Here is a 27,319-nt window from a genome sequence, read left to right on the forward strand (position 1 = left end):
TTCAAGACATCTCCATCTGGATGTCTGCCCACCACCTAAAACTCAATATGTCCAAGCCTGAACTCCTTATCTTCCCTCCCAAACCCTGCCCTCTCCCTGACTTTCCCATCACTGTTGACGGCACTACCAACCATCCCGTCTCACCAGCCCACAACCTTGGTGTCATCCTCGACTCCACTCTCTCGTTCACCCCTCACATCCAATCCGTCACCAAATACTGCCGCTCTCACCTCCGAAACATCGCCATGGTCTGCCCTTTCCTCTCCATCCAAACCGCTACCCTACTGGTTCAATCTCTCATCCTATCCCGACTGGTTTACTGCATCAGCCTCCTCTCTGATCTCCCATCCTTCTGTCTCTCCCCACTTCAATCTATACTTCACGCTGCTGCCCGGATCATCTTTGTGCAGAAACGCTCTGGGTGTGTTACTCCCCTCCTCAAAAATCTCCAGTGGCTACCAATCAACCTACGCATCAGGCAAAAACTCCTCACTCTCGGCTTCAAGACTCTCCATCACCTCGCCCCCTCCTACCTCACCTCCCTTCTACAGCCCAGCCCGCACCCTCCACTCCTCTGCCACTAACCTCCTCACTGTGCCTTGTTCTCACCTGTCCCCCTGTCGACCCCCGGCCCACCTCCTCCCCCTGGCCTGGAATGCCCTCCCTCTGCACATCCGCCAAGCTAGCTCTCTTTCTCCCTTCAAAGCCCTACTGAGAGCTCACCTCCTCCAGGAGGTCTTCCCAGACAGAGCCCCCTCCTTCCTCTCCCCCTCCTCCCGCTCCCCACCCCCATCCTAACTCCTTCCCCTCCCCACAGCACCTGTATATACGTTTGTACAGATTTATTACTCTATTTTACTTGTACATATTTACTATTCTATTTATTTTATTTTGTTAATATGTTTTGTTTTGTTGTTTGTCTCTCCCTTCTAGACTGTGAGCCCACTGTTGGGTAGGGACCGTCTCTATATGTTGCCAACTTGTACTTCCCAGGCGCTTAGTACAGTGCTCTGCACACTGTAAGCGCTCAATAAATACAACTGAATGAATGACTGAATGAATGTGGCTGAGCTGGGATTAAAACCCAGGCCCTTCTGACTCCCAGGCCCGTGCTGTAACCACTAAGCCACGCTGCTTCTCTGGGTGTCTCGGAAGCCCCGATCCTGTATCTCAGCGAGGCTGTACAGCAGGGGACTTGGAGTTCCCAGAGGCCGGGCAGCCAGGGACCTCGCCAAGCCCCTCTCCAGCACTACCCCCTGCCCCCCAACCCCAGGTAAACAAGATGCCTTCAGGAAATGGAAACGGAAGAGCTTCCGGGCCCAACTTCGCATCCTGCCAGCACCCAACTGACTGGACACTGGGGAATCCTTGCTCCTCTCCTTCCTCCTCGTCTCCTCTTTTGGCCAGCTTCCCTACTGAGCTGGGGGTTGGGGGGGAGAGGAGTGGGAGAAGAGAGGGAGAGGGAGCACCTTTTCAGCAGTGAAAGCACTGTGGGGGAAGCTCAGCTTCAGCACGCCAAGAGTCATTCAGTGACCTATGTTCTCCCCACCCACTGGGACACCCCTGGCTGGGCCAACCCTTCACCCGGAAGGAAAGGAAAGGAAAGCCGGGGAGGTGGCCACAGGCGGAGCCACAAGCTTGAATGACTTGGGAGCTGGGGTGAACTCGATCCGAGCAGGTTTCACTGCCTCTGTCACCACAGGAACCTGACCCTTCAGGTCCCGCCCACATCAGGAACCTTGGGAACACACACTCTCTCTCTCTCTCTCTCTCTCTCTCTCTCTCTCTCTCTCTCTCTCTCTCTCTCTCTCTCTCTCTCTCGGAGAGAAAGACTTTATCTACAGAGAGAGCAGGAGCTATGCATTATTTTCCCTCTCCCCACTTGCTGGCAGAGGGGCAGAGTGGGTGGATGGGTTGTGTGCGTCCTCTCTCTCCAAGGGACACCCAGCTGTTATTCAGGTTGAAGAGTTCTTCACCCGCCCAGTGTCTCAGTCTCTCCATCTGTAAAATGGGACTAACAAGCCCTTATGGCCAGCCAGGTGGACGTGTTGCAAAGATTAATTGGTTAATTGTCCAACACTTCATAAAGGAAACCGGCTTATTATGGTTAGGATAATTGCACCTGCTGCTTTCCGTCTCTCAGCAGCCAGTCCTCCAGAGAGGAGGATTGAGCCCCAGGACCCACCCAACAGTGGGGACAGAGCCAGTGGGGGAAGGAGTGAGGGAGAGAGAAAGGAACGAGGGAGGAATGGAGAGAGAAAAAAGAAGAGGAAAGGAGAGTGGGGAAGGGAGAAAAGAAGGGAGAGGAGAGAGGAGGGAAAGAGAGAGAGAAGGGGGAGGGAAGGAGAGAGAAGAAAGGAGGGGAGAAAAGAGAAGGGGAAGAGGATAAAGGAGGAAGGGAAGAGGAGAGAGAAACGAGGGCAGGAGGGGAGAGAAAGGAGGGAGGGGAGAGGAAAAAGAGAGAAAAAGGGAGGGGAGGGAAGAGAGGGGGAGGGCCAAGAAAGGAGGAGGGAGAGGAAGAGAAAAGAAGGAGGAAAGGGAGGGGAAGAGAGACAAAAGGAGGGAGGGGAGGCGAAGATAGAGGAGGGAGGGGAAGAGAAGAGAGGGAAGGAAGGGAAGAGAGAGGGCTAGAGAGGGAGGGAAGGAGCTGGGAGTTGTAGGTGAAATCAAGGGGTTAATGCCAGACCAGTGCCAGTGATTGAGGGGAGGGGAAGAGAACAGGGAGGACAGATGGGTGGTGCTGATCCCAGTTCCTCAGCCCAGCGATGTCGGCAGGATGCCTCACCACCCTTGGAAACCAGTTGCAGGCCCAGAGGATGGGGAGGATAAAGTCAGTGCGGCAGCATTTTTCCAACATGCCCGGTGTTCAAAGCTGACTGTGTGAGGCCAGTGGCTCCTGGCCAAAGCCAGAGAGGGGGCTGGGGAAGATGGGCAGGGGACCGGGAATTGGATTCCAGTGCTCAGGAAAGGGTCTCTGGGCCGGTGGGGCAAGAGAAGCTGAGGCCTCCGACCACCTGCCCAGCCTGACCTCCTGAGCCAGGGGGCAGGAGAGGGAGAGAGGGACAGAGGGAAAGGGAGAGAGAGGGAGAGAGACACACACACACATACACTTCCCCCACCCATGACAAGAGGGAGGAACAAGGGGAAAGGGAGGAGAAGGCAACCACTGTTGCTCCAACAACCTGGTTCCAGGCCTGTCCCCACCTGCCTTCTCCTATCCGTCCCCAAGAGACCCAGGCTCCTGCTTCCAGCAAAAGTCTGATGCTGGAGCTCCGTTCTCCTCCATCTCACCTACTTCGCCTCGGACCTCTCGCCCACATCCTGCCCTGCCTCTGGCCTGGAAAGCCCTCCCTCCTCAAATCTGACAGACGATGACTCTCCCAGTCTTCAAAGCCTTGTTAAAGGCACAACTCCTCCAAGGAGCCTTCCCTTACTAAGCCCTCTATTCTTCAACTCCCTTCTGCATTGCCCTGACTTGCTCCCTTTATTCATCACCCCCTTCCAGCCCCTCAGCACTTATGTACATAACTGTAATTTACTTATTTATATTATTGTTTGTCTTCTCCCTCTAGACTAAGCTCATTGTGGGCAGGGAATATGTCTGTTATATTGTTGTACTGTACTCACCCAAGCACTTATTATTATTATTAATAATAATAATAATAACAACAATGCTAATAATAATGGTATTTCTTAAGCACTTTCTATGTCCCAAGCATGATTCTAAGGCAAGAAGGATGGACGCAATCCCTGTCTCACATGAAGCTCACAGTCTTAATCCCCATTTTACAGATGAGGTAACTGAGGCACAGAGAATTTAAATGACTTGCCCAAGGTCACACAGCAGACATGAGGTGGAGCCACGATGAGAACCCATATCCTCTGACTCCCAGGCCTGTGCTCTTTCCACTAGTCAACGCTGTGTCCCTTACAGTGCTCTGCACACAGTAAGTGCTCAATACATACCATTGACTGACTCCTTCTCACCCTTTCTCTCTCCTGACAACTTATTACAGCACTGCCAATTCCATCAAAATAATGTGTGTCTGGCCCAGGGGTGGAGGGAGAGCCCCTCCCTGCCCCCATCTCCACGGCCCCCATCCCTCTCCTCCTCAGGAAGTGGCAGGATTCTGACTTCCTGCTTCTAGCGGGACAGGTGGACCCCAGGGACTGTAACCTTGGAGCAGCAGGGCAGCTATTCACCTGGGCCCACCCTCACAGGAATCGGAGGAAGGAAAGAAGCAAAACTCCTGAAGCAAACAAGTCCAGGGCCATCTTGCTTATCCTAGTACTTCCAGATGGGCTGCCCCTGGTCAGATTCAGGCCAGGAAAGCCCTTTTTCTGCTAATGGCCCTGTTTGGGGCATTGTGTTGAAGCAAACAGGCCCCCAACAGGTTTTGGGAAAACTTAGAGAAGCAGCTTGGCCTGGCAGAAAGAGCACAGTGCTCAGAGTCGGACGACCTGGGTTCTAATCCTGGCCCCACCCCTTGTCTGCTGAGTGACCCTGGGCAAGTCACTTAACTTCTCAGGGCCTCAGTTACCTCATCTGCAAAATGGGGACTATGACTGTGAGCCCCATGTGGAACACGAACTGTCTCCAACCTGATTATCTCGTATCTAGCTTAGAAAAGTGCCTGGCACATAGTAATCATTTAAATACCATTTCAAAAAAAAAAGTATTGAAAAGATTAATCAACTTATTTGCCAATGCATGACTATGGGGTCATGCCCTAACCTTCCTGTGTCCCCCAAAACATTCCCCTTAGAGGAATACTACCCTTCTTCCAGGCTGCCATAGACAGTCCCCATTCCCACCCTCCTCGCAAAACATAACTCGGGTAAGGTGGCCAATTAATAGTATTTATTGAGTGCTTACTCTGTGCTGGAGAGAGCACAAGAGTTAGTAGACATGAACCCTGCCCTCCAGGAGTTTACAATCAAGTAGGGGAAACAGATAGTAAAATAAATTACAGGCAGAGGGAAATAAACAGTGTATAAAGATGTGTATATAAGTTCTGTGGGCGTGAGTACCTATTTAGGCAACTAGGAAGTGCTGAAGTGGCTGTTTTAGGGGGGAATATAGGGAGGGGAGATGAAAGATTAATCAGGGAAGGCCTCCTAGAGATGGGATTTCGGAAGGGAGTTGAAGATGGGGTGAGTGGTGGTCTGATGGATGTGAAGGAGGAGGAGATCCGGGCAGAAAGGAGGGTGTGAGCTGGAGGAGGGAGGCAGGAGAGCAGAGAATGAGGCAGAGTGTCTGGAGTTGCTTGGAGAGCAGCAGAGTGTGCGAACTGGGGTGTAGTGGGAGGAGAGTGAGGAGAAGTAGGAGGGAGCAAGGTTACTGAGTGCCGGCATTACAAGGCAATGGTCAGGAGTTTCTGTCTCATGTAAAGAGGACTGGGTAATCACTGAAGTTTGGAGAAACCAATGGCACTCCAGGATACCAAGCACTGAGACTTGCGACACTGCATGTGACGCCACCACACAGACATGGATTTTTACAGTAACCCACCCTATTTGCCCCAGCCTAGGGCACTTCTCCCCGTAGGGTACCCTGCCCGCAGCGCCCACTCCAGGGCTGCTGTGTGCCCCTCCCTGGTCCTCTTGAACTGGGGCTCCATGTCCAAGCTACAGGAGGTAGGCTGGGCCCTGAAAACTAACTTAAAGGCATCTGGGTTTGTAAAATTCATTCATTAGATTGCATTTATTGAGCACTTACTATGTGCAGAGTACTGTACTAAGCACTTGGGAGAGTACAATATAACGATAAACAGACCCATTCCCTGCCCAAAAGTACAGTCTAGAGGAGGAGACAGATATTAATTTACATAAATAAATCACAGATATGTACATAAGTGCTGTGGGTCTGGAAGGGGGATGAATAAAGGGAGCAAGTCAGGGCGAAGCAGAGGGAGGCTGGAGAAGAGAAAGGGGGCTTAGTCTGGAAAGGCCTCTTGGAGGAGATGTGCCTTCGATAAGCTTTGAAGTGGGGGAGAGTAATTGTCGGGTTTGAGGAGGAAGGGCATTACAGGCCAGAGGAAGGATGTGGGCGAGAGGTCGGTTGAGAGATTCACAAGATGAAGGTAGAGTGAGAAGGTTAGCAGTAGAAGAGCCAAATGTCTGTACTGGACGCAGAGTGGACCAGCTAAGAATAGCACCGTCCGATGGAAAACCGGACCCAAGACCAGCCGGGCAGCCAGCAACGAAACGAGCCCCTGTCTCCACTCCCCACTCTGATGGAGTCCCTGGAGGTTTGGGCTCTCCAGCCAGCCGCAAGAGGAAACAAGGACACGACGGGTTTTGCATCCAAATCCTTGCCGGTCCTCTGATTTGCCAGGATCCTGGGCAGGCCCAGCTCTACACTGCAACTTCCCCTCCCCATAAGGAAACATGGGTCTAAAACAAGGGGGCCTGAGGGGTGGAGGGAAGGAATGACCGAAGGAGAAGACTCTCACGGCACACCCCATGAACCCTGGGAGGACAACCCCAGCACTTAATACAGTCCCTGGCACCTAAATACCATAGTTACTATTATTATTATTATCACTGACTGGATCTTACTGAGAAACTGGAACATACTGGAATGCCCACCAGGAGCTCACAATTTAATAATAACAGTGGTATTTGTTAAGCACTTACTATGTGTCAAACACTGTTCTAAGCTCTGGGGAAGACACAAGATAACCAGGTCAGACACAGCCCCTGTCCCACACAGGACTCACAATCTAAGTACGAAGGTGAACAGGTATTAAATCTCCATTTTATAGATGAGGAAACTGAGGCACGGAGAAGTGAAGTGACTTGCCCAAGGTCACATAGTAGGCCCTTGGCGGATCCAGGGTTAGAATTCAGGTCCTCTGATTCCCAGGTCTGTGCTCTCTCCACTAGACCACACTCATCTGCTACTTCCTCCTTTAATGAGGAAGGTAAACAGAAAACACTTTTTGACAAATGGAGAGAGACAAAAGACAAGGATCTAACAGGTAGGAATAAGCTGCTAGGTTGAAATGACCAAATCAAGAGTTATTGAGGAAGGGAATTAAATACCCAAGGGTTGAGAGTTGTCACAAATTAAATAATTGTGGTATTCATTAAGTGCTTACTATACTTCAAGTACCGTACTAAACGCTGGGGTAGATACAAGGCAAGCAGGTCTCATGTGGGGGCTCACAGTCTAAGTATGAGGGAGAACAGGTATTGACTCCCTAGTCTGCAGATGAGGGAACTGAGGCACAGGTAAGTAAAATGGCTTGTCCAAGGTCACACAGCAGGCAAGGGTCAGAGTCTGGATTAAAACCCAGATGCTCCGACTCCCAGGCCCCGCTGCTTCCTGGAAGAGTCCAACGGTCGCTACTGGGTTCCCCTAACTTTAGCCACATTCCTGGGTTCCCCAGTCCGAGCCACCCAAGCTGTGAGCCACACAGCCGGTTTTCTCGGAGCGCGGGGCTCCCTCGGCAAGGAAGTGGTGGCGCGGAGGCATTGGAAAGAGAAGTGGGAAGCTGACAGCCTGGAGAATAGCAAGCCAGACACAACGCACCCAGAGAAGAACCAACCCACCGCCACCAAGTGACGAGGGACCCGTGGTCGATGGCTGCTCCACACGGCTACGCCCCATGGCCGAAAATGAAAGCAGAAAAAGGGAGTGAGGCAGGAAGGGAGAGAGGGAAGGAGGGAGACAGGGAAGGAGGGAGAGAGGGAGCACTCAGAATTGTGGTGGTGGCAGAGATGAAAAGGTAGGCAGGTGGGGGTGGATCCCGAGCAGTGCTGAAGCCCTCCATACCGCATGGGGTGACTGCACAGTCTGTGGGCAATATGGCGCCTCCAGACTCCTACAACGACTCTCCTGTTCTCCACACTCTTCTTGTCTAGCGCAGGGGAAGCTGGGTTCCCTCACCACGCCCTGCATCATCACTACCCTCCGGAGGCTTCTGAGTTCTCCAGAGAGGGAGAGGAAAGACCATCTCAGATTCCGGGGTCTCAGGGGTCGGACCCTCAGGGCACCTCACTGAACAGCCCTGCTGGGGCAGGAAGCCAGGCATCAGGGTGCAGCCAATTCGCTGCCCACCCACAACCAGGGCCAACTCCGGGTGCCTTCGCTCCAGGAACCCATGGTCCCTAACAGCGCCTGGCCTGCCCATCCGTAACTGCTCAGCAGCGGGCTTGCGAGGCTGTAAATTCGCTATGGGTAGGGAATATGTCTAGTACATTGTTCTCTCCCAAGTGCTTAGTACAGTGCTCTGCACACAATAAGCGCTCAATAATATGATTGTCCGACTGTGGTCAGGTTGCCCATGTCCAGCATCCCAGCAGGTGGTTCCAACAGGCTCCAGCTGGTAGCCCCAGTCCGCGGGCATCCCTGGGTGTGAGTGTATGTATCTGTGTGTGTGTTTGGGGGAGGGAGGAGGTCTGTGTATCTGGTCCCCCCAACACACCCACCCACCCCAACCACCACCATCAGCACCAGGACTCTCCCTGGAAGGCAGAAAGGACTCATCTGCATTCCACATTCCACCAGCAGCTCACTTCGACCCCGGGTCAGAGAGTGGAGAGCAACCCCCACGGAACACAGGCAACCCGGTGGTGGGACAGGCGCTGAGGCACACCCTAAACTGGGTAGAAGGGCAGGGCCTCTCCAACCACCATTAATGACCCTGCTAATTGGCATCCAGTCTGGTTTACATCCTGGGCTCCCACACTCTCAGACAATAACGTGTCTTTCTCTTTCTCCCTCCCTCTCTCTCTCTCTCCCCATCAGGTGTGAAAGCAAGCAGTCTCTGCCCCTTACTCCCTGGGGAGGGGAGGAGAAGAAGGGGAGGGGAGGTGCCTAGATCAATCAATAGTATGTATTGAGTGCTGTCTGGGTGCAGAGCCCTGAACTAAGCACAGGGGAGAGTCCAACAGACCAAGTAGGCAGGATCCCTGATCCAGCAGGATGAATGAGCATGGTGGGAGGGGCCGGCTATGGGGATAGGAGGTCACCTTCTGAAGACTCTGCCTCAGTCTACACACCGACCAAGGGCAAAGGCTCCCTGACCCATCCCCAGGAGGAACGAGGGAGGTACCACAAGTTGACCGCCTCCTTCATGAGGCTCCGATTTTGGCCACTGACCAAGCCAGGTCCAGCTCTGCTCAGACCAGGCCCTTCCAACCTTGCACGGTAGACTCTACCCCGTTGGCAGGCACTCGCTAAACACAATCCGGGTGGGGGGGGTGCCACCCCCTGCCCCTGCACAGGCCGGAATGACCGGCTCTCTCTTCAAGTCCACTATCACACTTTACTCGCCCATCCCCCCCCCCCAATCCTCCCACAAGTCCTCAGCAGCTTGGGGAGAAGGGGAAGGGGCTCCTTGCCGTTTGCTCACCAGCAGATGTGGGCAATCAAAGTCTGCAGTGCCTGGAAGTCCTTGGGGCCCCAGTGCTGGGTGGCCAATGGGAATGGCATTAACCCACTGGGTGTCAGTGCTTGCAATGAGGTGTAACTGTGGGAGCAGGGGTAGGGGAAAGGTGTGCCAAACCCGTGCAACCCAGGAAGGTTGAAAGTCTCCCCAGCACCTTGCAGAGGGCTATACAGTTAGTCACTCGTATTTATTGAGCACTTTGTGCAAAGCACTGTACTAAGCACTTGGGAGAGTACAACAGACACATCCCCTGCCCACGAGCTTACAGTCGAGAGGGGAAGACCGACATTAAGATAAATAAATAAAATTACACATATGTACATAAGTACTGTGGGGCTGGGAGGGGAGATAAAAGTGGGAGAGTGGGAGAAGGGGACTTAGTCAGGGAAGGCCTCCTGGAGGAGAGGTGCCTTCAACAAGACCTTGAAGCAGGGCAGAGTAATTGTCAGATATGTGGCGGGAGGGCGTACCAGAACAGAGGAAGGACGCGGGCAAAAGGTCGGCGGTGAGATAGGCAAGATCGAGGTACAGTGAATAGGTTGGCATTAGAAGAGAGAAGTGTGCGGGCTGGGTTATAATAGCAGAGCAGTGAGGAGAGGTAGGAGGGGGCAAGGTGACTGAGTGCTTTAAAGTCAGTGGTGAGGAGTTTCTGTTTGATGCAGAGGTGGATGGGCAACTGCTGGGCACCCTGATCCTCGTACCCTAGCCGGGGGCCACCCTATTTTCCTTTTTCACTCCAACAACAGGATCCCTCTGGCACTGCCTCTTCCAGGCAGGAGCTTAATTATTAATAACAGTAAGCACCTTAACAAATACCACAAGAATAATAATTATTTTTATTGTTATTGTCATTATTATTAGTATTGAGGTATTTATTAAACACTAGGTGCTAAGCACTGAACTAAGCACTGGGGAAAATACAATGCAATCAGATCAAACATAATCCCTGCAGGGATTATGGTTTAGGGAAAAGCACCACAGTACAGCCAGGTTGGAAGAAACTAGAGCAGGGTGTTCATTCATTCATTCACACGATCATATTTTTCGAGCACTTACTGTGTGAGGAGCACTGTATTGAGGGGGGTAGGGGGTTGCTGTCAGAACACTCAAGACCAATTCATCACCCTTCAGCGTCACTCACTCCCCTCCCAGAGATTCCCCCCCAACAAACCCTGCGGTTTTCCCACTGTGATTCCCAGGACTCTGCCCCAGACATGCCCTGTGCCCGGAATGGAGCCACTGGGATTTCAGCAGCCATAGGCGTCAGTCTCTGAAGAGTCTAGAAGCCCCACAGGTGCCCTTCACCATCGGGCTAGTCCTACTCTGCACTTTTGTACTATTTTGCATTTAAAATGTTTCACATTTTCCTACCGGGCCTGTCACCAAATCCTGTTTTTAGATCGTGAACCTCTGAAGGGCTAGGGGCTGTGTCTAACAATCACCTTCTAGACCGTGAGCTGGTTGTGGGCAGGGAACGTGCCTGTTTATTGTTGCATTGTATTCTCCCCAACGATTAGTACAGTGTTCTGCACACAGTAAGCATTCGATAAATACGACTGACTGACTGACGGGCATTTTTTCCCGGGACTTGTGCCCCTCACATAGTAGGCACTTAAGTGGTGTGGCCTAGTGGGAAAAACCCAGGCCTGGGAGCCAGAAGACCTGGGTTCTAATCCCTGCTCCACTACTTGTCTGCTATGTGGCCTGTGTGATCTTGGGTAAGTCATTTCACTTCTCTGTGTCTCAGTTCCTCATCTGAAAAATGGAGTTTCCACACCTGTTCTCCCATGTACTTAGACCGTGAGCCCCATGTGGGATCTGACAATATTGTGTCTACCCCAGTGCTTAGTACAGTGCTTGACTCATAAGTGCATTATTATTATTATTATACATACTACTACCGCTACTACTATGTTCCCCTCAATACAGCTCCCACATGTCTCCAGAGGAATGGTGAATTACTCACTAGACTTGAGATATTCGAAGCCAGCAATTTCCACCACGACTTTTATAAAAACATCACTGCTACCTTTCCAAAACTGAAGCTAAAGATCAACAGGCCTGGAAGCTCACCCAGCCTGAGCAAGCTCCACTACATAGATAAAACAGCCCAAATTCTTATTTTTCCTACTGAAACAACACACACACCTTCCCACTTCCTTTTTCCTGCTCTATCCCTCTCTCAAAGCATGGCGCTTGCCATGACACACCAGTTAGAAACCACTGCCTCCCACATTATCCAATCCCCAAGGCTACCCCTAACCCAGCTCCAGGCTCAGCAATGTTCAAAAATCATTTATTTAATTGGGCCATTTGCTGGGTCCCACACAAAGCTGGGGGAACAATTTGGTGCCTGCCCTCTGGGAACTTACAATCTGAGACGACTGTGTCAGTGCTGGCTCACTCTCAAAAGGGATTTTAGACACCCACCAATATTAGCAAAGTGGAAATCTGTAAGTGAGCATTAGTGGAGTGGAGTGGAGTTGCCAAGGGAACCAAAAAGTGAAGCTTTTTCAGAGATGACTACACATTCTCCCCCTCTAGACTGTGGACAGGGAATGTGTCTACCAGTGTGTTGTACCCTCCCAAGCGCATAGTACAGTGTTCTGCATGCAGTTAAGCACTCAATAAGTACGATCGATTGATTCACTGGGTTAGTCAGAGAAGGCTTCCTGGAGAAGGGTGGAGACAGAAAGCCTGGGAAGGGAGAGTGGGGAAAGGCTCAAACACCGGAGGAGGGTGAACAGTGTGGGCTAGGTGAGGTAGAGGAAGTGGGCAAGGGGAAGTGAGGGACTGTTGAGAGGCACTGGCCCCTTGCCCCCGGGAAGAAGGAAGAAGCTTAAGGAAGAGATGCCAGCACAGTGCCTTGCCAGGACGGGAGCTTGGGAAGAACACAGAACAGGAGTTTGGGAACAACACAGGACAGAAGCTTGGGAAGAAGCTCGGGAGTTGCAGAGCGGAAAAATAAAACTATCTTCAAATTCCAGCTTTAGAATCTCTGCTGAGAAGGCAGGCACCCTAGGGACCTTGCGGGCAATTAATATAAACCCCACAATTAAATAAGGAAAACAAAAGAGGTGTCCCACTGAACCTTCTCCCAGCCAGGGCCAGGTCCCTTCCCAGTCCCCAGGGGGTTGGGGGGGAAACAGACCCAGACCACTGAGCCCCACACCCAGAACCCAGGGTTGGGGGGAAACCGCAGTGCAGAGCCCTGGGGCACTCTGACCCCTCACCCAGGGGGTCCCAGGGGCAGAAGACCCCAGCTCAGGATTTAGCTGCCACTTGGGTTTCTCCTGGAACCTGGGTCCCCGACCTGTGGCGAGTGTGTTCGGGACGGGAGGTGAAACAGAGGAGTTGCAGAGTGTCCTCGCTGACCATCTCAAGAGGCAACAGACCTCCCGGGGGCTTTGCTCCAAGGTCCATGGTAGGCCCCCGCATTTTATTAATAATAGTGATAATAATAATAGTGGTTTTTGTTAAGTGCTATGTGCCAGACACTGTTCAAAGCACTGGATAGAGATAAGCTAATCCGGTTGAACGCAGTCCCTGTCCCACGTGGGGCTCACATCTTCATCCCCACTTTACAGATATGGTAACGGAGGCCCAGATAAGTGAAGTGATTTTCCCTAAGTCGCCCAGCAGACAGGAGTGGAGGCAGGCTTAGAACCCTGGTCCTTCAGACCCCGGGGCTCTATCCGCTAGGCCTCTCTAGGCCCCAGGAATGCAGAGAGCGGGTCCCCACTTCCCCGCTATCCCGGGTGGGCTCCTGGGCCCAGGCCCCCGGCCTTAGAGCCAGGATACATTCACTCGGTCGTACTGAGTGAGCGCTTACTGTGTGTAGAGCACTGTACTAAACGCTTTGGAGAGTACAATACAGCAATAAAGAGAGGCAATTCCTGTCCACAAAGAACTCATGGTCGGGGGGGGGGGGGGGGGGGGGGATCTGAGGACAGAGCCCAGCCCCCTCCCCACCCTGGGCCTTGGCTGTTGGGGGGCGGGGAGGGGCGACTCACGTACGGGAATCTGGGGAGGTTGAGGGGGCTCTGAGGTCCCTGGGTTGGGGGTGGGGGGGCAGGAAGATGGGGGTCCCTGCTGGAACCCAGGGCGCTGGGCTGGGTCCTCCCCAGGGACCCCTCCACAGAGACCCTCCGCAGCGCCACGGTCCCGGGATCACTCGGGGCCTATGCATCGAGGTGACCCCCGGCAAGGCTCAGAAGCAGCATGGCTCAGTGGAAAGAGCACGGGCTTTGGAGTCAGAGGTCATGGGTTCAAATCCCTTTCCGCCAAATTTCAGCTGTGTGACCTTGGGCAAGTCACTTAACTTCTCTGTGCCTCGATTACCTCAACTGTAAAATGGGGATTAAGATTGTGAGCCCCCCCGTGGGGCAACCTGATCACCTCGTAACCTCCCCTGCCCTTAGAACAATGCTTTGCACATAGCAAGCGCTTAATAAAATGTCATCATTATTATTATTAAGGGCAGGGGTTCCAGGGTGTGCCGGGCCCCCTCCGGGAAGTACGGACTCCGGGGTCCAGGGAGGCCGAGTGTGGGAGCTCCCCCGGCCTTATCCCGGGCCTTAGAGCCAGGATACATTCACTCGGTCGTACTGAGTGAGCGCTTACTGTGTGTAGAGCACTGTACTAAACGCTTTGGAGAGTACAATACAGCAATAAAAAGAGGCAATCCCTGTCCACAAAGAACTCATGGTCCGGGGGGCACCTGAGGACAGATCCCAGCCCCCTCCCCACCCTGGGCCTTGGCTGTTGGGGGGCGGGGAGGGGCGACCCCCGTACGGGAATCTGGGGAGGTTGAGGGGGCTCTGAGGTCTGACCCGAGGCCGGATGCGGATGGAGCTGCCCGCCCGCCCCCCACCCCGGGCCCCCAGGACCCCCGAGGACCCCGGCTGGGAGAGCCCGGGCCTCCGCCTCGTCGCTCGGCTTCCTGCAAATGCTAACGAGCCGCTCACAAATGCTAATCAAACTTCCAGGGAGGCCGGGCAGCTCGGCCCCTGGGGAAGGGGGGGGGGCACTTATTAAGAGTCCAGAGCACTGTAGTAGGCGCTGGGAGGGAATCCAAAGGGGGTCGGGGGTCCAGGACCAGGTCCGAAGGGCGGGTTGAGGAGGCTGCAGAGCTGGCCGCCCCGGAGCCTCCTTCCCTCCCCTTCCCCCTCCCCCTCCCCGGCACCTGCCCAACTGGAAATTCCACCTGTGCGGCCGCCGGCCCGGGAAGGGGGCTGGGCTGGGCCCGGGGGGCAGGGGGCTGGGGGCTGGGCCCGGGGGGCTGGGCCCGGGGGGCTGGGGGCTGAGCCGGCCCCGACCTGGGGGTTGAGGGGTCGGGGTCCGCGTGCGGGTGCCCGGCCCGGGCGGAGCGCTCACCTGCGAGTGGTGCTTGTAGCGGAGATCGGCGCTCAGCTCCCCCACGCTGCTGCCCCGCGAGGCCCGGGGGCCCCTGGTCGGCGGCTCGGGGTTCCGCATCGCGGCTGCCCGCTCCCGGGACGCCCCCGATCCCGATGATCCCGATCCCGATCCGCCTCCGCGTCCCGCGCCCACCTGCCCGCCCGCCCGCGCCAGGTAGTTTCAAGGTGCGGCCGCACGGGCGGGACACGCCCCCCTCGTGGCCACGCCCCTCTCGTGTCCCGGTCTCGGACACGCCCGCCTCGTGTTCCGACCCCCCAGGCACGCCCCTCATGGCCACGCCCCCTTCGTGTCCCACTCACGCCCCCTCGTGGCCACGCCCCTTTCGTGTCCCAGTCCCGGACACGACCCTCGTGGTCACGCCCCTCCAGTGTCCCGGCCTCGGGCACGCCCCCTCGTGGCCATGCCCCTTTCGTGTCCCAGTCCCGGTCACGCCCCTCCAGTGTCCCGGCCCCCGGACACGCCCCCTCGTGGCCACGCCCCTCGTATCCCATCCCCGGACTCGGCCCCCTTTGACCACGCCCACTCGCCGCCCTGCCCGGGCCACGCCCCTTTCCCCTTCTGGCCACGCCCCTCTCCTTCCCTGCCGCGCCCCCTGTCGGCCGCTCCCCGCAGCTGAGGGATTGGAATCGGGGCTCAGAGAGGCTCACCGGGGACCCTAGGAAAATTGGGTATTTAATAAGAAGAAGAAGAATAACTATAATGATGGTATTTGTTAAGCGCTTACTATGTGCTAGGCACTGTACTGATTGCTGGGGTGGCTACGAGCAAATCAGGTTGGACACAATCCTGGTCCCGCGTGGGTCTCCCGGTTTCGTTCCCCATTTCACAGATGAGGGAACTAAGGCCCAGAAAGGTGAAGTAATAATAATAATGGTGGCATTTGTTAAGCGCTTACTATGTGCGAAGCACTGTTCTAAGCGCTGGGGGGAGATACAAGGTGATCAGGTTGTCCCACGTGGGGCTCACAGTCTTAATCCCCATTTTACAGATGAGGTCACCGAGGCCCAGAGAAGTGAAGTGACTTGCCTTAGGTCACACAGCTGGCAAGTGGCAGAGACTGGATTAGAAGCCATGACCTTCGGACTCCCAGGCCTCTGTTCTGTCCACTAAGCCATGCTATTTGGGACCCAAGGCTGCACAGCCCTGGGGGACACGCCCAGGGCCAACCCAGAATTGCTGCTGCCCCCATAGCTGGACGCTGCCACTGTCAAAACCAACTAAAGGGTCAGGGGCACTGGGGAAACACATTTGGTTAGTCAGTCAGTCAGTGGTGTTTTCCCAAATCAGTGCTGTGCACACAGTAAGCGCTCAATAAATACAATTAAATGAACCATATTTATTAAGTGCTCACTGTGTGCAGAGCACAGTACTAAGTGCTTGGGAGAATACAATATAACAGACACATTCCCCGCCCGCAACAAGTTTACAGTCTAGAGGAGGAGGCAGACATTAATATAAATAATAAATAAATTACAGATAAGTACATAAAAGATGTGGGACTGGGAGGGGGGATGAATAAAGGGAGCAAGTCAAGGTGGTGCAGCACTGCACACAGTAAGCGCTCAATAAATACTATTGATTGATTGACTGAAAGGAGGGCTTACAGGTGCAGCCCAGCAGGTTGCATTGTGGATCATCCACAGAGGGTAACGGGGGGTGGGGAAATGGGGGTGCTAGAAGGCCTAAGGTTAAAAAGTGGATGTCCAGGATGGTCCTCATCTGTCAGAGGCTGGGTATACAATTCATGTGCTCATCTAATAATAATAATGTTGCATTTATAATAATAATAGTGGTATTTGTTAAGTGCTTACTAAATGTCCAGCACTGTACTAAGTGTTGGGGTAGTTGCAAGATAATCAGGTCTCCAATGGCATGCCCAGTCTAAGGAGGAGAGAGGACAGATATTGAATCCCCATTTTGCAGATGAGAGAACTGAGGCACACAGAAGGTAGGGGACTTGTCCAAAGGTCACACAGCAGACAGGTGGCCGAATAGGGATTAGAACCCAGGTCCTCTGACTTCCAGACCACTAGGCCACCCTGCATCAAAGAACCCAGGAGTCCCTGTCCACTGTCTTCCCCAACCACTGGACTGCACCATATGACCTTGCACACCTTGAACCTGTAGGACGGGTTGTGCCCATGGAGTGTCCCCGATAGGCATAGGCAGGGCTGCTAGGCAGCTGCCACCAGAGCAAGGGTGGGGAGGGGTCTCAAGGTTGCCCCAGAGTCCAGGCAGGCTGGCGATTGAATGAAAGAGGCAGAGACGCCCAGGACACAGGGGGCAGCCATCAATCATTCAGGTGCACAGATCAATTAATCAGTGGTATTTATTGAGTGCTTACTTTGTGCAGAGCACACTTGGGAGAGAACAATGCAATAGCGTTGGTAGACATAATCCCTGCCCTCAAGGCTTGTAGCTCCAGCTGGAGATCCACGGGAGGGAGGCATTCTTAGGGCCACCAGCCCCATGTCGTCCTATTTGACCCAGTCACTTCCAGTAACACCGGGCGGAACTGTGGCCAAAGCAGACCAAATGACCGTTTGCCCTGGTCAAAATCGAGGATGTTCAAGTTTGGGCCGTTACAAACATAGAGGATCTGGCAACTCGCAAAGAAGCAGTGTGGTCTAGTGGATAGATCACGGGCCTGGGAGTCAGAAGGACCTAGATACAGAAGGACCTGGATACTAATTCCAGCTCTGCCACTTGCCTGCTGTGTGACCCTGGGCAAGTCACTTCACTTCTCTGGGCCTCTCATCTGGAAAGTGGGGATTAAGACTGAGTCCCATGTGGGACAGGAACTGTGTTCAACCTGATTAGCTTGGATTTACCCCTGTGCTTAGTACAGTGTCTGGCGCATAGTAAGCGCTTAACAAATACCATTAAAAAAAAAATAACTTTCTCTTTCTGTTTTCCCAAATGGCCAAGAGAATCTCCTCATCCAGGGATACACATGGCTGCAGAGGCAGGGAAGGGCACTGGCCTCTCTGACTGGCAGACCAACCCACCTGGGCACCTACCTGGGCACCCTCCATAGCAGCTAGAGGAAGCAACCCCAGCACACTGGAACTTGGGCACAGACTACCACTCTTCCTTTCCCCACACTGTCCATTAGTAATAATGTCATTAATGCAAGGAGTCATCTAATTAACACACATCTTGCCTATCTGTTTCTCCTCTTCTCTCAGGAGTTCAAGACACACAGACATTGGCACCGGTGCTCACCCCCTCCTCCCTGCATTCAGCAGGGAAGCTCATTTCCCAGTCTTTCATAGTGGAGCTTGGGAAAGTCGGGGGAGAGCAGGGAGGGGGCAGGGGAGGAGGAGGAAGAGGAGGAGAAAGGAGAGTGGCTTAGCTGGGATCCTAGAGGCAGAGTCATTATCGGAAGCCATAATTTCCTCCTAAACCATAAGCTCATAAGCGCACTGTGGGCAGAGAACGTCTGCTAATTCTGTTGTACTCCCCCAAGTGCTTAGTACAGTACTCTGTACACAGTAAGTGCTCAATAATTATGATTGATTGATTGAGTTGGCATGGAAGATTTCTGTGCCCAGTACCAGGTGAAAAGTGAAAACCTGGGCTTGGTATGTAAAATGTCTTCTTTTTTGTTTTGATGTTTTTATTTGGGGGGGGGGGGGGGCAATGGTAATGGTTCTTGTTAAGTATTTTCTATGTGCTAGGTACTGTAGTAGATGTGAGATGATCAGTTTGGACACAGCCCCTCTCCCAAGATGGGGCTCAAAGAAGGGGGGGGCAGGATTTAATCCTCATTTTCCAGATAGGTAACTGAGGCACAGAGAAGTAAGTGACTTGCTCAAGATCACACAGCAGACAACACTGTGGGCAGGGAATGTGTCTACCAACTCTGGTATATGGTACTCTTCCAAGCACTTCGTACAGTGCTCTGCACATAGTAAGCACTCAATAAATACGATTGATTGAAGTGGAGCTGGGATTAGAATCCAGGTTCTCTGACTGTAAGGCCCATGCTCCTTCCATTAGGCCACACCGTCAGTCTAGATTCCATCCTCTCTCAAAACCTTTCTCCCAGAGCCCCACCCCACCTTTTCCCCCCTCAAGACGAGAAAATAGTTGTGGGCTGGGAATGTGTCCAAGAAGCAGCTTTGCCTAGTGGATAGAGCTTGGGCCTGGGAGTCAGAAGGACCTAGGTTCCAATCCCAGCCCCGCCACTTGCCTGTTCCGTGACTTTGGACAAGTCGCTTTGCTTCTCTGGGCCTCAGTTCCCTTATCTGTAAAATGGGGATTAAGACTGTGAGCCCCATGGGGGACAAGGACTGTGTCCAACCTGATTTAACTTGTATCTACCCCAGTGTTTAGAACAGTGCCTGGCCCATAATAAGCGTTAAACAAATACCATAAAAAAGTGCCCACCAACTCCGTTATATTGTACTCTCCCAAGGACTTAGTACAGTGCTCTGCACGCAGTAAGTGCTCCATAAATACGATTGACTGATTGATTGATTGATTGACTCTGCCCAAGCCTTTCTGAAGCAGCCCTACGGCCAGGTGGAAACCAAGTCAACTAATCCAGTTAGGGGGCATGAAGTAAACCAACTAGTTAAGGCTCAGGGCCTCCCTCCCTCCCTGCCTGTGGGTCTTTGCCTGACAAATATCCTTTCTATTCTGCCGCTGGTTTATTGGCCTCCAAACTGAACAGTGGCAGCCTGGTCCTCTCCTTCGCAGCTCAGCATCAGTTTGGCTCTGGGAAAGAAATCAAAGCTGTTCTTGAGTTTGTAGAGCCTAAGAAACAAGGAGGATCTGGCAACTTTCGCCCTCTGTATTCCCAAAATGGCCACAAAACTCTCATCCAGGGATGCGTGGCTGCAGAGACCCAGCCCCAGAGTGTTTATTTATTTGGTCATATTGTACCTCTCCCCCTCTAGACTGTAAGCTTGTTGTGGGCAGGGAATGTGTTCATTTATTGTTATATTGCACTCTCCCAAGTGCTTCGAACAATGCTTTGTGTACAGTAAGCACTCAATAAATGATTAAATGAATGAACGAGTGAACAAAGGAGACACAGTGGTGCACTGGTCCGTTCTGGCTAGCAAATCAACCTGCCTGGGCACCTTCCTGGGGCCCTGTGCCTCTCCAATCAATCAATCGATCCTATTTATTGAGCACTTACTGTGCACAGAACACTGTACTAAGCACTTGGTAAAAGTTCAACAGCAATAAAGAGAGACAATTCCCACCCACAACAAGCTCACAGTCAAATCTCAGCAAGGCAAAATCCAGGAAAGTGAACAAAGCGTCCCCAGCCAGAGCAATCCTTCCATGCCCCAAAGAGGGAGCTGGCTGTGAGGAGGGAGCAGGAGATTCAAACTGAAGCACAGAGAGGTAAAATGACTTACCCAAGGGAACGCAGCAGGCAAGTAGCCGAGCTGGGGTTAGAGCCCTGGACCTGGGCTCTTTCCCCTGGGCCACACTGCTTCTACTCTCTAGGTCATACTCTCCCAATTTTGTACTTTTGCACCAGGTAGATGGATTCACCACATCGAACTTCTACCCATTCATTTACAGAAGACGCTGAGCTTATGTGGGGCAGGGGCGGTATCTGCTCTGCTTATATCTGTGGACTGGAAGGGGTAAGTCACCACTGGGGTTTTTTTGAGGAGTGGGGAGATGGATTTAGAACAATGTTTTAGAAAAATGATCTGGGCAGCAGAGTATAGACTGGATTGGTGAGAGGCTGGAGGCAGGGAAACCAGGGAGGAGGGTGAGTCACTAGCCTTAAGTGGGACTTGAGGAGCCCCCAGACCAGGGCTGAGGCTGAGACCGTTGGACTGGAGAGATGGGGAGGAACCCGGAAACACTGGTTTTATGTAGTGAGCTGGGCTCACCTCAGTTTGTGACCAGTACTCTATCTTTCATCCACTCATCTCAGCGTTTTCCTCTTGGAACCCCAGGAAAGAATGATCTGCCCAGCTTCTGGCAGGAGATGGGTGGAGCAGCTGCAGGGAAATGCCCCGAGGGCGAGGGCAGGCCAGGTTTGCCCAGAACAAAGGGCTTGAGGAGCAGGAAGTTTATGGCCGGGGGACAATTCAGGCTTGATAAGGTAAAAAAACGGGAGTAAGGAACTGTGGGAATTCGAGTCCCTATAGTCAGGATTGGGGGTGACTTGGTTTGTATCTGGAAGTCACCTGTACCCCTAAAGAGGGCTAAGTGGGACCCATCCCCCAGACCTAAAACTGAGGATAGTCAGAGCCTCCGTGGCATAACCATGGTGACCAAAATCCAAATACATGGCCCAGCCTGGTATTCTTCCCCTTCTAGACTATCAGCTCCTTGGGGCAGGGAAGGTGTCTACCAACTCTACTCTATTGTACTCCCCCAAGCACTTAGTTTAGTTTTGTTGTCTGTCTCCCCATTCTAGACTGTGAGCCCGTTGTTCGGTAGGGACCGTCTCTATATATTGCCAACTTGTACTTCCCAAGCTCTTAGTACAGTGCTCTGCACACAGTAAGTGCTCAATAAATACGATTGAATTGAATGAATGAATGCTCTGCACACAGTAAGCACTCAATAAATACCATTGATTTCAGGAGAAACAGCAAGACAGAGGCAATGTTGGCCAAGTGGATAAAGCATGGGCCTGGGAGTTGGAAGGACCTGGGTTCTAATCCCACTCCAACACGAGTCTGCTGTGTGACCTCAGGCAAGTCATTTCATTTCTCTGTGCCTCAGTTACCTCATCTGTAAAATGGGGATTAAGACTGTGAGCCCCCCGTGGGACAACCTGATCACCTTGTAACCTCCCCAGCGCTTAGAACAGTGCTTTGCACATAGTAAGTGCTTAACAAATGCCATTATTATTATTATTATTATTATTCTGCATCATGCCCTAGGGACCGTCAGGCTGGAACCAAGCTAGAGCTACTTGGAGCTGACGGGCAGACCAACCCACATTCCTATCAGGTTGACGGGTGAATCATACAGAGGCAGAAACTTGATGAGTAAAACTCTCGGTGTGAGTATCATAAAGGCAATAATAATACCGGTATCTGTGTGTGAGAATCATAAAGGCAATAATAATACCGGTATCTGTTAACCGCATACTATGCTCCGACCACTGCGTCAAGCTCTGGGGAAAATACCACATATTCCAAAATACTCCTATACTATAATATACTCCAAGGAGATTACTGCTTTCTCCAACTCCTCCCCAAAACTCCAGGGAATGATAATTTGCCTATTTTTTTCCAGAGAATTTGTATTTCACATGCTCACTTAGATTGTGAGGCCCCTAATGGACAGAAACCATGTCAAGTAACCACCTGCATATTCTCTCCCAGCACTTAGTACAGAGCTCTTCACACAGTAAACATTTAATAAATACTATTAGTACTCCTAAGTGCTGGCAGTGGGAATGTGTGTGCATGTGCATGTGTGCGTGTGTAGCACAGAACGGAAAGGGCTGTGGAATTCCTTAGGAACAATCACATCAAGACCATGAAGATGCAGGGCCAGTTACAGGACCAAATATGGATTATCCTGGGGAATAGTCCGTATTTCCCAGGGAAGCTTGCGGAAGGGATCCCACTTCAGACTGGGGCCAGAATAGCATGGGGAAAGGAAGTTTTCTTTCATGTTTTTACACCCCTGAAAAGTCTCCCTCCAGAAAAAGGGTGAGAAACAGGCAAGAAGCCAAGCCACCCACTGGACCTTTTTGGTTGCTTTATGGGTAGAATGCCTGCCTTTGGGAAGTCCTCTAGACTCTAAGCTCGATGAAGGCAGGGAATGTGTCTGTTATACTATACTCTCCCAAGTGCTTAGTACAGTGCTACGCACACAGTAAGTGCTCAAGAATGAATGAATGAATCCTGCCTGCCGGACCACTGCAGGCACCCTTGGGCTGTGGGCTTCAGGGGGCCAGATGGCCTCCAGCTCCACCAAGAACTCAGACAGGAAATACCAGGATTTCCTCACATGGGCTTGAAGTTCCTGCTCAGTGCCTAGGGGTCACACTGGGCTCCAGAGACTGGTTGTCCCAGCCTAGGGGACTTGGATGGTTGCCAATGGCCTCTCGCTCTTCAGACGGAGGAGCATGGTCTCATGGACAGGGCAGGGGTCTGGAAGGCCTGGGTTCTAGTCCCAGCTCTGCCACTTTCCTGCTGTGTGACCTCAGGCAAGTCATTTCACTTCTCTGGGCATGTTACCTCATCTGTAAAATGGGGATTAAGACTGTGAGCCCCATGTGGGACAGGGACTGTGTCCAACTTAACTTGTATCTACCCCAGCCCTCTGCTTCCACCATCCTTGCCTGAGTGCACAGGCCCTGCAGGAGAATCACTGGCCCACCCCACCATCTGGATGGCCCTTCCTCCCCGATATCACATAAAACCCAGTTACAGTTGGCATAACAACTATAACTGTGGTATTTGTCAAGTACTTACTATGTGCCAACCACTGTACTAAGCGATGGACTAGATATAAAATGATTAGATCCCACATAGCACTCAGGGTCTAATAGTAGGGAGAACACGTATTGAATCCCTGTTTTGCAGATGAGGAAACTGAGGTACAGAGAAGTTGTGCAAGGTGACACGACAGACAAGTCACACCAGGCTCTAACCCTCTGCCCCATTGTCTTGAGCACTCCCTCAATCCTGGACAGCCTGAAGGCGGAATCTCTCCTTGAGCATCTGGTCTCAACCGGAGGAAGGTGGAAAAGCTGTCTAAAAGTGACTCTCATATTGGCTCCTGTACCTATCCCAGCCCCCCTTGTACTCTTTCCTAGTGCTTAGCACAGTCTTCTGCTGACAGAGAGCTTAGTAAATACTCTTAATTGTGGTATTTGTTAAGTGCTTACTATATGCCAGGCACTGTACTAACTGCTGAGATAGATATGAGATAATTAGCTCCCCTATGGGGCTCCCAGTCTAAGAACGAAGGAGGACAGGTATTGAATTCCCACTTTGCAGATAAAGGAACTGAGGCCCAGAGAAGTTAAATGACTGGCCCAAGGTCACACAGCAGACAAGCAGTGGGATCTGGACTAAAGCCCAGCTCCCCTGACTTCCAGGCCCATGCTCTTTCCACTAGGCTATGGTGCTTCTCTAATTATTAATTATACTAATAACACTAATAATTAGTTACTACTTCTGGGGCAGGTTCGGGTTAGGTCTGGAGTCTCAGGTAAGCACCCAACCTGGAAACCTTGAGCTTCCTGGGAATTGCCTTTTTGGCTGACCCACCGTTAACCCCCTTCCTTACAGGAAGCCCATAAAGTGGGTGCACTCTGTTCTGGAGAGTCATAAATCCTGGTTAGGCAGACGCCTTGGAAACCGAACAGGGCTTACGCAAATTCGAGTTCTGTGCCCTTTAGGATGGTGGGAGGGAGGGGGGGAAATGTGAAACTAGCAATAATGGTATTTGTTAAGCGCTTACTGTGTCAAGCACTACTCTACGAGCTGGGGTAGGTACAAACTAATCAGGACAGACACAGCTCCTGTTCCTGTGGGTGAACCACCCAAGCACAGCACTGAACAAGATGGAGATAACAGAGTCCATTACAGGGCTGGGCGTCCCCAAGCTCTGCTATTGGGTGCACAACTGGCGCCCCCTGGTGGTGACAAGGCCACCCCACCTGGAACGTCATTTCTTGAGGAGATTCAAGCCAAGTGGAGACTTCAAAGAAGAAACATATCGTCTTCCAAAGTCTCAATTTTTTATGGTACTAAGTGCTGGGGTAGATACAAGCTAGTCAGGTTGGACACAGGCCATGTATCACATGGGGCTCACAGTCTTAATCCCCATTCTACACGTGAGGTAACAGGCACAGAAGTGACTTGTCCAAGGTCACAGAGCAGACAAGTGGCAGAGCCAGGATTAATAATAATAATAATCATAACAACGGCATTTGTTAAGCGCTTGTTAAGCAGGGAAGCAGCGTGGCTCATTGGAAAGAGCACGGGCTTTGGAGTCAGAGGTCATGGGTTCGAGTCCCGACTCCGCCACATGTCCGCTGTGTGACCTTGGGCAAGTCACTTAACTTCTCTGAGCCTCAGTTCCCTCATCTGTAAAATGGGGATTAAGACTGTGAGCCCCATGTGGGACAACTTGATCACCTTGTATCCCCCCCAGTGCTTAGAACAGTGCTCTGCACATAGTAAGCGCTCAAACAAATGCTATTATTATTATTATTACTATGTGCAAAGCACTGTTCTAAGCACTGGGGAGGATACAAGGTGATCAGGTTGTCCCACTTGGGGCTCACAGTCTTAATCTCCATTTTACAGATGAGGCAACTGAGGCACAGAAGTCGTGATTTACCCAAAGTCACACAGCTGACAATTGGCGGAGCCAGGATTTGAATGCATGACCTCTGACTCCCAAGCCCATGCTCTTTCCACTGAGCCACGCTGCTTCTCCTGGGATTAAAAAACCCAGGTCCTTCTGACTCCCAGGTCCAAGCTCCATCCACTAGGCCACATTGCTTCTGCTTCTTAATCCCATCATTCTGCTCACCTTGCTCGACTGCCAGTGTCCTACGATAAACATACAGCCCCATGAGACTCCCAGCTACCCCTCACGGTAGCCCAGGTGAGGCGAAAGAGGCACCAACATCAGAACATGTAGTGGTACACACCATCAGCCTTTTGGAACAACTATCGGAAGTGTTTTTACTTATCATGGTAGGGAAGAGAAGGAATTGCGGTCCAGATTAAATACGAATCCAGTCAAGAGTCTCTATGGAAGTTAAAGTGTTTATTGATGTGTTTTAAACTTTGTACATTCCCCACAGACCACACTAAGGAGTTTGCAGGTTAAGTTAAATCTGTGCATAGTGGGAGAGACATGGATGGGGGAGGGGAGGAAACCAAAGTCACAAGAAAATAGAAAAAAAAATACACCACAGGTTACCAGAACCTCCAGATTTAAAAAAAAAAAAAATTAAAAGCCATGAACATCAACATCAACTATACAAGCATTACAAAGACAGGATGGCGGATGGAACAAAAAAGCTTCACTGCTCTCCATGGTGTCTACAGATCCAGTTTTCCGTAAGAGACTCAGTACCCTCTTTTCAAACAAAAGTAAAATCCCATGTTCCCTTGCTCTCCCCCATTCACTGTCCTGTTCTCTAGGTGGAACAGCTGGTGACAAGGATCAGAAGGGTAGGGTCGGAAGGGGAGAGAGAAAAAAAACAAATGCCTTTGAGGCAGGAAGACCAAAGCTTAGTCTGGGGTAAAGAAAAAAAAACAATCCACTGGACACTAGGCAGGTGGGGAGGATGAGCTGGAAAAGCCCAGTGGGCATTGGAAGAGGCTCTGCCAGTGACCCCAACATAGGCACCTCTCCAACTCCGATGGTTGGACTGGATTTAGAGGGGAAGCTGCTCTGCTCCCCCTCCCCCCACCCGCAATCCCCCCAAGGCTGGGCATATCATGCACCTAAAGGACCTTGGAGCGAGAGGCTGACTGGCCCAGCTTGGAGATGCTGAGGGGTCCGAGCAGTGGGTGCTCCAGACCTTTAAGAAAACAGGCTTTTGGAAGAGAAATGAGAAAGTAGCACAGCTTTTTGCTTCCTTGGTCAAGCGTCATAGCTCCTATTCCCACTGCATCTTGTTGCGACTACCCCTAGTTCATTTAAAAAAGGAACACTGCTTTATATAGAAAAGCCAGAATGACAGTTGAACTACAAGTGGGTTTGGTTGTTTTTTTTTATAATGCAGTCGATACAAACGACCTTCATATAATAAGCAGACTATTGGAAATGAAAAAAAAATGAAAAACAAAATCAACATCTTCCATTTAGAGGGAGCTCTTGTGAGACGATACAACAGAACTGGATTTCCAGATTAATTAAAAAAACAAAAGAAAAGCTATCACTCAAATATCTGTAATAGATCGATTTTTTTCATTTAAGAAGATTTATATATCATATATTGTTATATTATCATTTTTCACCCATTTAAAAGAATGGAAATTGCAACTCTACAGTAGTACTTATAGTCTTAATGATCCAGGAGTTCTGAATGGAAGATGAAGTCCTCTCGGAGCAACTGTTGGTCAGTAGTCAATCCAAAACACTGGACCACTCTCGGCCCGCCTCTCGCCAGCCCCTTCCCGTCGGGAGGAGGGCTACCCCTTCTCCTTCAAATCTGCATCTGCTCCAGGTATTTGTAGGTTGGGTTCTCATAACCATGGTTCTGCATCTTGTTCAGGTGGCGCTCCTCTGGGGTGAGCATCGGGTCAACCTAGGGGGCAGAGCGGGGCATCGCTGTAAGTGTTGGGGCTACCCACTGCCTAAGACCCAGCTGGGCAGGGATCTAGTAATGCCTATCAATCACTCAGTGGTATTTACTGAGCACTGTTCTCAGTGCTTGGGAGTGAGCAGTTATGACAAAGATGGTAAACATGATCCCTGCCCCACAAGGGGCTAACGGTCTGGGTTGGGGGGATACTGACATTACAGATATGTACATAAGCTGTTGTGGGGCTGAGGGTGTGGGAGGATATCAAGTGCAGTAGTTGTGC

The 27,319-nt window shown here is 51.7% G+C and overlaps 2 protein-coding genes across 6 annotated transcripts in view; both read right to left on the reverse strand.

Moving 5' to 3' along the window:
- Window positions 1–14,912, reverse strand: part of ST14 (ST14 transmembrane serine protease matriptase) — a 33,248-nt gene extending 18,336 nt beyond the window's left edge. For both annotated transcript variants that reach the window (XM_038753942.1, XM_038753941.1), the window contains exon 1: window positions 14,775–14,912. In XM_038753942.1, the coding sequence (XP_038609870.1) occupies window positions 14,775–14,873 (99 nt within the window). In that variant the 5' untranslated portion in view covers window positions 14,874–14,912. The remainder of the gene's footprint in view (window positions 1–14,774) is intronic.
- Window positions 14,913–25,526: 10,614 nt separating this feature from the next.
- The window catches only part of APLP2 (amyloid beta precursor like protein 2), an 83,433-nt gene continuing 81,640 nt past the window's right edge, over window positions 25,527–27,319 (reverse strand). For all 4 annotated transcript variants that reach the window (XM_038754590.1, XM_038754588.1, XM_038754591.1 and 1 more), the window contains one exon: window positions 25,527–27,039. In XM_038754590.1, the coding sequence (XP_038610518.1) occupies window positions 26,938–27,039 (102 nt within the window). In that variant the 3' untranslated portion in view covers window positions 25,527–26,937. The remainder of the gene's footprint in view (window positions 27,040–27,319) is intronic.

Source organism: Tachyglossus aculeatus, chromosome 11 (assembly GCF_015852505.1).
Source record: "Tachyglossus aculeatus isolate mTacAcu1 chromosome 11, mTacAcu1.pri, whole genome shotgun sequence".
Classification (NCBI taxonomy): domain Eukaryota; kingdom Metazoa; phylum Chordata; class Mammalia; order Monotremata; family Tachyglossidae; genus Tachyglossus; species Tachyglossus aculeatus.